The sequence below is a fragment of the Calypte anna genome, chromosome 1, assembly GCF_003957555.1.
Source record: "Calypte anna isolate BGI_N300 chromosome 1, bCalAnn1_v1.p, whole genome shotgun sequence".
In the NCBI taxonomy this organism is placed as follows: Eukaryota; Metazoa; Chordata; class Aves; order Apodiformes; family Trochilidae; genus Calypte; species Calypte anna.
The window spans coordinates 84039596-84051611 of record NC_044244.1 but is presented as its reverse complement, the minus strand read 5'-3'; the positions used below and the strand labels follow the sequence as shown (position 1 = coordinate 84051611).

At 36.9% G+C, this 12016-nt stretch overlaps 1 protein-coding gene across 1 annotated transcript in view; it reads left to right on the top strand.

The window, feature by feature from the left end:
* Positions 1-2996: 2996 nt before the first annotated feature.
* ABI3BP (ABI family member 3 binding protein) overlaps positions 2997-12016 on the top strand; it is a 144214-nt gene continuing 135194 nt past the window's right edge. Inside the window, exon 1 of the mRNA XM_030468944.1 lies at positions 2997-3139. Coding sequence (XP_030324804.1) covers positions 3061-3139 — 79 coding nt within the window. The 5' untranslated portion in view covers positions 2997-3060. The remainder of the gene's footprint in view (positions 3140-12016) is intronic.

Sequence of the window (12016 nt, the reverse complement as noted above, 5' to 3'; positions counted from 1 at the left end):
TGTTGGAGTCTCTCTTTTTCAGATCTACCCCAGAGAGACTCCTTTGAAACTAAGGTAAGCAAGTAAAATTTTGAATACTTGACTCTGCTACATAAGCATTAAGCTGATGCTGCAGAGGAAGAGTTAGTAGGGGATCAGAGGTTTTGGCTTTTCCTGATCTTTGATTTTCTGAGTAAATTTGATTTGGTTGAGATTTTTCATAACTGCACTTAGCTTTTTTCTCTTCCCTTTTAAGCTAAAGGCATAATAACACATATCTGTCATTAGATAAATCTTTTTTGTTTAGTCTTTTCTTTCTTAGAGGTCAAAGCATAGGTAATATAATTCTAGCTTTGTGTGGATAATAGAAACCCGAGGAACTTCTGGGTTAGATGTGTGTGACTGTGAAAGTGTGACATGCAGTACTATGCCTGTGAGCTGAAACCAGATGCTGTCTCTGTTTAAACTGAGATTTTGGAGCAGCCCTCCAACAAGAGAAGAAATCTGATACCTGAACAGCATCACAGGAGCATCCAGTAATGCAGGATAGTGCCTGAAGTCCCAGGAACTTCCTTCTTTTCCCATATTTGTTTTTTCACTGCAGAAGTCAGCATCCAGTGAACAGCAGAACGAGTTCAGAAAGAGGCAAGCAGAACCTGGTGTGTTTTTTCATTTTTCATGTAACAGACATTTCATAAGAAAGGTCAATCTTGTAGGAGAATAAGCGGATAAAATTGCTGATCACATAGATAATGAAGATACCTGGAAAGTACTGAAAAAGTATAAAAGAGTATTACATTAGTGATCTTTTGACTCAGCATATATCTGACAGAAATGTATGCTTGCATCTGCTTATCAGACCATAATTGCCCCCGATGAAGCATATGCTTGATAAAAGAGAAGGAAATGCATCATGATGTGGGTTTTCACCTCTGTTTTCTACAGGAATGATCAGAGAGAAAAGGACATGGAAAGTCTGCCAGGATTTCAAGGGGAAGCTGAAATATCTTTATGGCATACCAAACAAAAAAGAATCTGGATAATGCTCAGGAGGAAACAGAAAGGTGCAGCTGGCAGCAGAGAAGCAAGTGGACAGGAAAGCAGGAGTATATCTATCTCTGAGAGAGGGAATAAACCTCATATCTCTTCCAGGTAGCCAAATAAGTAACACATTTCACTGAGCTTTTTCTAACTAGAAGCTGACCTTTGTATATTTTGCTGAAAGGTGTTGTGTGATCTTTGAAAGAAAAATGAATGTGCAGTAAGACAAACCAGTAGAGTCCATTTTAGAGTAATATAAAGGCAGCTGAGTGTGACCAAGAAGTAATTTTCCCCATCACTTTCCCTAAGAGACTACTCCAGCAAACGATTGATTTCTTCTGTTTAATTTTGAAGGGGAAAAATAGACCATGCTTTCAGGAGCAGTTAAAAAACTAAACCAAACCAAACCAAAAACCCCAAACACCTGTGTCTTCAGTTTTCTGTCATTTGAAAGTCTTTTTGCCATCAGTGTGGGAGACTTCTGTCCAACTTCATGGCCCTTTAAACATCTTTTCATCTCATCCTAGTTGTACCTGTTACATTTAGCTGTTCGCAGTGTTTATATTCAGGAGCTGAATCTTCCCAAAGGTCCTTGAGGCAATAGTGTTTGGGGATTGTTTGGGGTCTGTTTATAATGTTGATTTCCAGATTACTATTCCCAGATTTGAGTTAGTGAATCAAAAAAAAAGGTTTCCTTAAGTCAGAATTATAAGGGTATGATGAGGCTGGAAAACATTTCCATTGTGAAACTGGTTTTGTTACAGCTGTCCCTAGGACAATTATTGTTAGCTTCTGCTATGAAATTCTTCCTGAAGTATGGAGTATACAGGGTCTTTTAAATACTCTACTAATATGTTTTCTCAAGAAATACTCCTATAGGCTTTCATGCATTGCTCTTTTAATTGAGACTACTTTGTTTTTACCCAGGACTAATGCTGTGATTTTTCTTTGCTTATAAAGCACTGTATGAAAGTAGGACAATGCCAGGTCCAGGCAAGTGGAGAATGGGAACAGAGCAAGCATACTAAAGAGCTTTACATATTGCAAACAATGGGTATGTTTGGGTATGGTTGAGTTTGGTTGGTTGGTTAGTTTTAAAGGAGAGAGATATATAACTACTTATTACTTAGTTGAATGGATTTAATCTCTTTTGGTATGTTTTCCAGACACTGAGACTTAATTTTTCCTTATTCAGTTAAAATCCTTTTTTCTACTTAACCTTTTCCTTTTCCAACTCCTCTTTATGTGTTTCCTGATCTCATTGTAAATACTGAATGAAAAGGTTTTTCATGGAATACTGGAATTTGGTTTTTATTTGCAGCTTTGTAGATGGTGAGAGGATCTAGCCCCCCCCGATGTCGTGTATTACCTCTTTGCTTTCTGTGTATATTGTGCACAGTGACTCACCAGACATCTGAAAGGAGAAGATATAAAATATTTTTATATTGCCAAAATGAAGTACAAGTGGAAAAAAGAAATATTTAGCATACCTGTTTATAATTGCTTGTCAAAACCCCCTAGTATTTATTTTGTCCAAATGAAAGCCACATCTAGCCCAAATTCATCTTAAGCAAAATCTTGAGATTGCAGAAATGCGAAGTTGAATATAGCACACAGTTTTCTGACTTCTGCAAATGTAATTTTTGCATTTAATTCAACTTTCTTGGATAAAACAGTGAAAATGTCTCTCAGATGAGTTTTCAGTTAATAGAAATTCTGATATTTCTGGTTTTCTTGGCATGAAATTTAAATGATCAAACTGAAATCTCTTATCCTGAATGAGGTAGAAAGATCTTCTAACAAACCCCAGAAGAATATTGTAGGGGGAGCCTGATAATCTTTTTATTTTTTTAATGCTAATTCTCCTTTTCCAGTGGGAGTGAATGATGTCATCCTGTCTCCTCCCACTGTGTAAACTAAGCTTGTGTCAAAGTATTGCTGCCTCTTGTCACAGAGAGAACAGTTCACTTAAATGCAGCTGCAGCACTTTGGTGTGATACCTGTCAGAATCATTCCCAGAGCGAGGTTGGGTTTGTGACCATGATGTCAAGATTGGTCTTTCTCCTTTTCTGTGGATATATTGCACTAAACCTGGGAAAGGCTCAGAAATTGCCAAGAGGCAAGTAGCTATGACAACTTTCTGGGTTTTTGTTTGTTTTTCTGTTATGGGGCTTTTTGTTTTTGAATGCTTGTGTTTTGCCATGGAAATTCTCTTTCAACATGTTAGGAATGATTAGAGGGAAAAGAAAAGATGAAAGAAGATCAGTCAACAGAGCAAGGTCCAGGTGCAAGAGGGTAACTTTAAAGATCTTGAATAAAACAAGCTCGAATGTTTTCACAGTAACTTGTAACTCTACCATGAGAAGTACCGTGAAACGAAATAACTGTATTTAACTATTTTATAATGATTTAGACAGCATGGTGCAGGTTTGTGGTTTAAGGTCTTAAAGAAAATGTGACTTAGAAACACCCTGTGTTGTTGGAAGTTTTCAGTTCTGTCTTGAAAGAACTTTTGTGCTTTCCTTTTATATCCGTCCTTAACAATTCAGTAGGAACTGACTTTAGCAGGTCAGGTTGCATGCATTTTGAGGGAGAGAAGTATGATTTATTAAAATTTCCACAAGAAGAAAAACCCCTCCAAACCCGTACGAATATTTGTGTAACTATTCCTTTCTCCTGGAGCCTGGAAGTACAGTAGATTTGCAAAGCTGGCAGGGATCTCTTCTCTGCCTTGCTAATGTCACCAGCATAACACTGGCATTTTACTAGTATTTTATTACTGCAGGAAGAGCTGTCAGAGCATAAAAGGAAAAGAATATTTCTGTATCTAGATCCTAAAATACTTTGTAGCTCCTTGGCATTAATACAGCACTTTCACAACTGTTTTTGTACTGCACTCATTGCTTTCACTTTGTAGAAGTGCTTGCCTAAGTCCACTGTGCTTTGTAATGCATTTAACATCTGCAGTCTCCTGCAACCAGTAACATTTAGGGAGGGAGCTGTAATTCAGTTCCTTTTGAAGGTGTTTATTAAGAAATCAGCACTTTGAGAGCTTCCTAAGAGCTTCTGTTTCCTAGATAAGGAACTTTAAAATATTTTGGGGAAACGTGATTTTTCAGTACCCCACCTGTCTCCACGAGACTTCTGCAAAAAATTCCTTTTTCTTTACTTTTTTTTTTTTTTTTTTTTTTCTCCTGGTGATGTTCAATTTGAAGTAGCTTATCTTCTGGAGCAACTGTAGTTTCACTGTAGTTTTCTCCATGCTGCTAGTAATTGGGCTAACGTATAGTCTGTGACAAACATAGATATGCAGCTGTTATTTAAGTCAAGCAGACTGACCTTAGTTTGATCAAAAAAGCAATCTATAATTAAACTGTTGTAGAAGTTTATATTGGGGAGGATTACGTTGAACAGAGAGGAACCTTGTATGTCTTACCTAGTTTGAAGGAAGGAACTTTGCAAGTGCTTGTCTTTTTAAATGGCTTCACTGCATTTTCTGCTCATTGGCATAGAATAGTGAATGTAAATTTATGGTAACTGTGAAATTCAGACAAAGCTCCTGGTTCACTGCAGTCAGTGACAGATTTGCTCTGGGATGCATTTTTCCTGTCCTAAAATAACATTGCAGAAGTGAAGTTCTGTTTGCCAAATGCATAAAGCTGCAAGTGGAATCTTTGTTTCTTTTCAATTAAATAGCTCTTTAAAAATTCTCCTATTGCAGTGTTGAAGCATCAGTCTAATTCTGTTTGCAGCTGCCTCTCAGGTTATTATTTACATTGAACTCTGCTGATAATACAAGTATACTACTACCTAGATGTTATCTAGAGATGTTCCAAGGACTGTCTTTTCCTACAACACTTGTTTGAAAGGGAGTACAGAATCTTTTCATAAGCAATGAATGTACTGGGATCCTAAAGTATTTTTAAAATAAAGATATGCAGTGGTAGTATTCTGTTAAGAGGGCTACTATGCCCTGCTAAGTAAGCTTAAATTCCAGTGAATTCCCATGCTCTTCAAGTCATCAACTTTATAACTGAGGTTCCAGAGTCACTCTTGCTCTATGGGTGGCAGTGGAATCAATTTCATAACTTGACAGAGAGCAACCTAGCCAAAATCACTTTCTGGTGGTAGTTACTCCTGTGAACAGGTTATCAGTGTAAATATTGCCTTTTTTTCTTTTTTCTAAAGAGTGCTTTGGAATACTAGTGCTCTCTCTCTAGGAGGTGAAGCACAGTGATCCCCAGACTCATGAGCTGGGATTTCCTTTCAGTGATTCAAGGAATGCTGCAAAGGAACAGAGCCAGTGTATGAGACAGTATCTGCAAATACTCTTCAGGAGCCTGGATCACCGAGTACTCCCTTTGCCCATGTATCTTTATAGTTTCAACTCCACAAGTGGGTTTTTTATTAGAGTATCAAAAGAAAGGGTTATTGCTGTTCTCAGAAGAGTGTCCTTTATGAAAAAGTTTTTTCTTTAAATATTTGTACTTGAAAAATTAAGGCACTGTTGGAGGGATACTTTAGAAATGCTACCAACATGATTCAAGGAGTCAAAATTGGAGAAATACCAGTTAAAATTTCCAGTGGAAACTTTATGCTGATCCTGATTGCCTGCAAGACAATGAATGGAAAAAAAAAAAAAAAAAGGCTTCTATCTGATCTTAGTGTAGTCCCAAAAGCAGAGGTCAAGTAGCAGTTCTTTGTCACATTTACTGTAGCAAATGACAAGTGATGAAGCAGTTATGAGCTGTGTCATAATTCGAACTCTTTTTGCATTAAAATTTTACCAACATAAGAAAAGGCAGTGTATTTAGAAAAGGAAGGTTGGTGGGTGTTATGTTTTACTGTGGAGACAATGCCTCGTTTACAATTGTGTTGTTTTTCACAAGTTTCTGTTTGAAGGGCCAACTGCTAAGAAAATACTGTAGTCCAAGTCCAGTGGAGTCTCTTGAAGGATCACAGAACAGTGGGGCAAAAGATAACGATACAATTAGGGATGTTCTTATATCAAGGATTTGAGCCACTGTCTCTTTAACTATGTCCAGCTTCTAAATCTTCCTTTTTCATCAGAAAGAAGAGAAACTAGGACATTTTCTACTTTTTTTTTTGTCTCTTTCCTTATGCTCCCAAGGCAGTGCTATACAATATATAATTTTTCAATTCAACACTGGTGTACTTGAGATATTTTAATGATGGTGGAAACAGTCATAAAACATAGGTGTCAGAGTTATAACTCGTCTTGCTTTCTCTAATTTTTATGGTACCGCGTAACAGAAATGTTCCATGATTTTGGAATGTGGATGGGAATGCAGTGTCTTCTCTGATAGGGAGGAACTGAGTACAGACACAAAAATCTTGTCTATAAAGAGGGAGTTGGTAAGCAGAGCATCCTGAATCCAAGACGGAGATGAAAAAGCAAAATTACAAGAATAAGCAAGTTACAGGACGTAATCCACAAGACTGTACTTCCTCATAAACCATGATTCACTGGCATCTTTCCAGATGGCCTCAATACAAGTGTTGCTGAAGGCAACAGTTGTGGAACAAGTTTTTAGTGTTTGATAAAGCAGCATTTCACAGTTTTGACTTTGCCAGTTGACTTCCCAGTTACAACACAGATGTGCATATAAATGCACTTTTTTACTATAAGATCTGTTTCTGATAGCTTTTGTTTATCTTCATGTTCTGCTTTGCTTTGTTAGAACTGAAAAGAATTTGTGGTTGCTCCCTTTTTATAAACCTAGTTTTACAAAGTTTTTAAAAGGAGAGTCTGAATGTTTTTGTGTTGGGGTTTTTTGTTGCTGGTGGTTTTTTTTTTTTTTTTTTTTTGGTTGGTTGGTTTTTTCACCTGTGTTTCTGACCTCTGGTTTTCCTTCTCTTTGAATTAGTCATCAGGTACATTGGATTTCAGGCCCATTTTTGTTCCACTTTCCAGGATTCAAGCCTGTTCTGTTCTGCTTTCCAGGAAGGGCTCAAGAAGCCTTAATTCACCTTTCTCCTCATTGCTGCCTTTTTAGGGAAAAAGAGTACAGATTTGACATTCCTTATCAGGCCATGTGAAAGAGTTTGATTTACCGACCATGTTGGGAAAACCAGATCAAAAACTTCTTATGGCTGCAGTTGTCAACTGTGGAGATAGGTGGGCAAAAATATAGTTTTACTCTAAGAGGGTTTTTTTTCTTTTGGTTGTTTGGTAAGTATAAAGAAATATATGAAAATATTATAGACAACTACTATAGAGATGTTTTTGTGGTAATTATAGATAACATCACTTTGAGAGTGAATTCTGTATTTACAGTATGTTTCCAAACTTACTGCTGACATTTGTGAAAGAATAATTTTATTCAAAGCTAAATTTACTGGCTATGCTATGTTATGTAACAGTTCTTCCTAATCAGAGGTTAAACTCAGCATGTGTTTTCACTTACTGGTGTCAAGCAGTTAAAACAATGCTGAGTTGCTCCAATCTATCACAATCACTATACTGCAACAGGCAGACCTTAATTTTTAGAGTTTTATGCTGCCCCCCCTCCAACAATACCCCTTTGGTAGCTGTAGGACAGCAGGGCTAAAACTGTGAGACAGGGCAAAGTGAACTGGAAGTTGTTTTGGTTTGTTTTTAACATATAAAGAAGCTGGCATATCAAAATATCACAAATGGAGTGAAATGACATGTAGTTTATATGTTTGCTCCATGGTTTACAAAACATCTTTCTGGGAACTATTTTTCAAAATACAAAATGCATTAACCTTTAAAAACACATATTCTAATGAAGGAGAGTCAGTGTGGATTAAATTACTGAACTTCATTTTTTAGTGTCTGGAAAGAGAAGTGCAAAATTAGTTTGATTTGTGGGAAATACTTCTCTTATGTTTAATGGCACACAAATGACAAAAAAGTTCTATGAAAAATTTCAAAGGGATCCTTTATCTGGTATAACTGAGTAGCTAGGGCTTTCAGTCAGTAGACATGTCATGGCAAATTTGGCTCATGCTTTGTGGAAAATGAAAACAACCCATAAGAATGTTGCCATTATAGCAGCTCACTTAATCAAAGTTATCTTATCATGCAGACTGTCCTAGGATTGCACAAAAACATACCAAAACATACCAAAACCTGGTGTTAAGTGTCAGGCTTTGGAGTTCAAAGTTAATTTGTAATACCAGAATTCCATTTTTATACTGGCACAGGCAGTGGTGTGACAGTGATGATACATATGGGTGGTTTCTGCCAAGATTTGATTCCATAGCATACGAATGCCTCTAAAATGATCTCACTGCTGGGTAATCTGTATAACCTTCCACCTTTTCATTTTAATCTTCCTGTTCCCAAGTATCTCTTTCTGAATATTGTTTTTCAGTTCTCCTCTGCTAATCTTTTGTGTCCAGCCGTTTCAGCAGGACAAGTCATAAGTCACCTGAGGGGAGAGCTGTAGGCTAAATCTTGCTGCTGTTCTTTGGCCAGAGCTAATCTGTGTGGACAGTACAGTCTGCATATCTGCTGACTGGTGGTACTGTCAGTGGTCAAGGGGCCTGAGGCTTCTTTGGAGTGTTTGGACTTACCAGGTATGTACTATGTACCATGTTACATGTACAACGTTACATGTGCAAACAGAAAGCTTTGCCTGCTCTTGGAGTAAAAATGGCTAGCGGTGATGTGCCATAGTCAGAACTGTTCATACAGCTCTTAGTGGATTTATTTTCCTTGGGGAAATTCAAGTGTAGACTTGAAGTTGTTGATAAGTAGGATAAATTCGTAGCTGTGGAGTGTAGTCTACTGCCTTCTGCAAGGGATGGTTGGAGACTTACTCACTGGCATGGTTGGTGCAGCAATGCCATCATAAATTGTGGTGTGAGGAGAAACAGGTATTGGTGTTCTGGAAGGGAGTGACCTAAAATAAGTGCCATTAGCAGCCCACTCCATGGTTTGCTCCCTAGTGGAAAAGAGCAGCAGGATGCCAGCCAGGTGCCACCTAAGCTTGCCTGACAGGCCTTGATTCAAATGCCATTAGAAACTGGGTTTTCTGCAATACAAGCCAACCAACATGTAAGCAATACAGGTTTGCTTTATCAAATACATATTTGTCTTACTTTGCTGTGAGGATAGGGTTAATAAAAATGACCAGTTGTTTTCATCATGTGTCAAACCTTGGTGTGGACAAGGCCTGGGCCAACTTTTCCAGCATAGCTGTTCCTCAAAACATACCAATCATATGCCATTATACTCTGGCTAAATCAACCCTAAGCTGGTGGGTGTGTCATGGCAAGGTGAAGAAAAAAACAAGTCAAGTTTTCAACCACCAAGTTGATTTCTACGCTTGATGAAGCTGTGATTGTGGTTATGACCATGATCACAAGAATTAAATGTTTTTGTACTCATTACTAAACCGAAGTGATGTCATCAGAATGTGCAGATGGCCAGGCGAGGCTACTTAAGGATGGTCACATTAAGAATATTGACCCAGATTCTTCACCACTTCAGAGTTATTGAGTAAAATGCTGGTAAAGAGTTGAGGCACCAGATCTAGAGGCAGGGATATCAGGAATGCTAGAAGAAGGCTCATCTTTTCCCAGTCCTGGGCCGAGTACTTGTTCTATCTTCTGTATTGTAGAGTCATTTAGAGATGTTCATGAGATCCATCACTCCACAGTGATTAATATTTTTCAGAATGTTTTCTGGAAAAAAATATATGAGCCAAGTGAATCCACAATTTTTTTTTAGGCTAACTGTAGCCATAGCAAATACTGTTTACATTGAACAAATGCCTGAAGGCAGCAGGCTCCCTATGAATAAATCCATTTCAATAAAGCCCCAAATAATGAAATACCTAAATAAGATATCTGTGTGATTTGATTCTTATTAACTTTTTATATCTGGGTGCGTGGTGAGCTAACACTAGAATGTTACCATCTGTGCTTCATAAGGGTTTGTGATTCAGTGCTCTCACTCAAGCTGGAGAGTCAATGGCAATCTGGATTCTGAAAGTGTTGGGGAATTTCTTTTGTAAAGTTATTTCTGTATATTTTTGTATAGTTCTAGGCTTTTGCATTTGCTTGAAATCTACTCAGGAAAAGCATGATTCAATAAAGAAGTAAGAGATTATAATATTATTTCTTATCACCAGCAGCTGTGGCATTAGTTTATGAATCTAAAAATAGCCACAGAGTACTTGATATGACTTTAGATAATTAATACTTTTGGAAACTGGCCAATTTTGGAGGACTAGTAGTGTATGTGGGATAACATTTTTTTAAACTTACATAGGGAAAAATATTTTCTCTTTTGTCAGCTGCTTGTTTCTGCTTTATATAAATTAATCACTTTCATTTTTTTATCTGTCATGAAAAAGTCTGGAATAATTTTAGAACACATTCAGTTGTGGTTGGTTTAAAAATACAGATAAGTAAACTTGAAAAACCCAGAAGGTTGCTTTCTGACTTCAAAGTGAAAACATTTTCTGTCAGTTTTTATTCCCTCATTAGCATACTTCAAGCCTATGCATGAACAAGAAAAACACACAGCAAGACTTCAGACCTTATCACTTGCCATTTTTCTTTTTAAATATCTGTCTGTTCAATATGAACAAGTGTATCCTGCAAATAAAGGAATGGGCCCAATAGTCTGAAAACTGATAAGAAATTGAATTTTGAGATACAAATAAAAGGAAGAAAACTGTATTATCTGCCCTGGAAGTTTTGGCAGAGTTCCATTATCTCTGGTTTACAGAAAGGCTGAACTGGTTGGATTAAATGGCAGGGCACAAGCTCTTATTTATAGCACTGTGTAGTCTGAAAAACAGCTTGTTACATGATTAGGGACATGGCTGGAGTCAGGTTTGAGAACCATAAATTCTCTTAGTTTGAAGAGGTGTTTCAGGTAAAAGGAGATGCATGTTCAGCCCAAATCATTGTTTCCTTCCTTTGTCATAGATCTTATTAACACCGATTTACCGTTCTGAACATAACTGAAATTGGTCCACACTGGTTGCCCATCATTTGCTCCTTTACTGATAAGAAACCAGCTTTTAGCCAAGTAGAAATACTGCAGATCTTCAGCATTTCTTCCTGTATTTTGCTTTAACTATGGGGAAGGAAAAATAGAGCAATTCTAATAAAAATATCTCTCTGCTTATGTTGCTTATTCAGTGCTCCTTAGATAGATGTGCTGTGACTCAGTTGGTGATGGTGTAGTAGTTAGTTAACATTATCTTTTTATCAAGTGTTTGTATAAATATCATAAATGAGATCTTTTTTAAAGGATTGAAATCCTAATTATGCAAACTTTTTTCAAGCTGAAGAACTTGTTTGAAATTTTGGACAGATTTTTTGGTTTTTTTTTCTCCCATGGCAGATTTATACTTAGACTAAACTTGCACACAAGAAAGCAACTAATGAGTCTATTTCACAGACTTTCCATCACACAAAGGCGTGCATGTACACCCACACATAGAAAGTTGTTGTCAGATCTAGTTAATTTTTGTAAATGTTCTGCATCAACATTTATGTTACTATTCCAAGCCTTTATAAATTTTAGTAACTTGATCACTTACCACTTGAAAAAGCATTAGTATATTGCTAATATGCAATAATGAGTTCTTAGAAAGAAAAGTTTCTCAATAATGTAACAGATGTTTATTCTGTTCCCTTTCCAGTCAGAAATACTGACAGAAATTAGCAAGGGACATGATATGCTATTAGCATGTTTATTGGAAGGGAAGGGAAGGTTGTTCATAGTATTAAGGCTGAGGAAAAATTATACAAAAGAAATGGATAGTCTTATTTACACTTATATCAGTGTAGAAATCTCAGGCATCTTGTATATTTGTTCTTCATGACCTGGCTTCTCTAGGTAACTTTTTTCCATTACTATGCTTTTGTAGACTTATAACATTTGACAGTTGTCAAAACTGGCACAGGAAAGACCATCTCATTTTAAAACTCGGTGAAGTTGTGAAACAATATTTATGTCCTTAATATACCCTTTATGTCAGAGAAC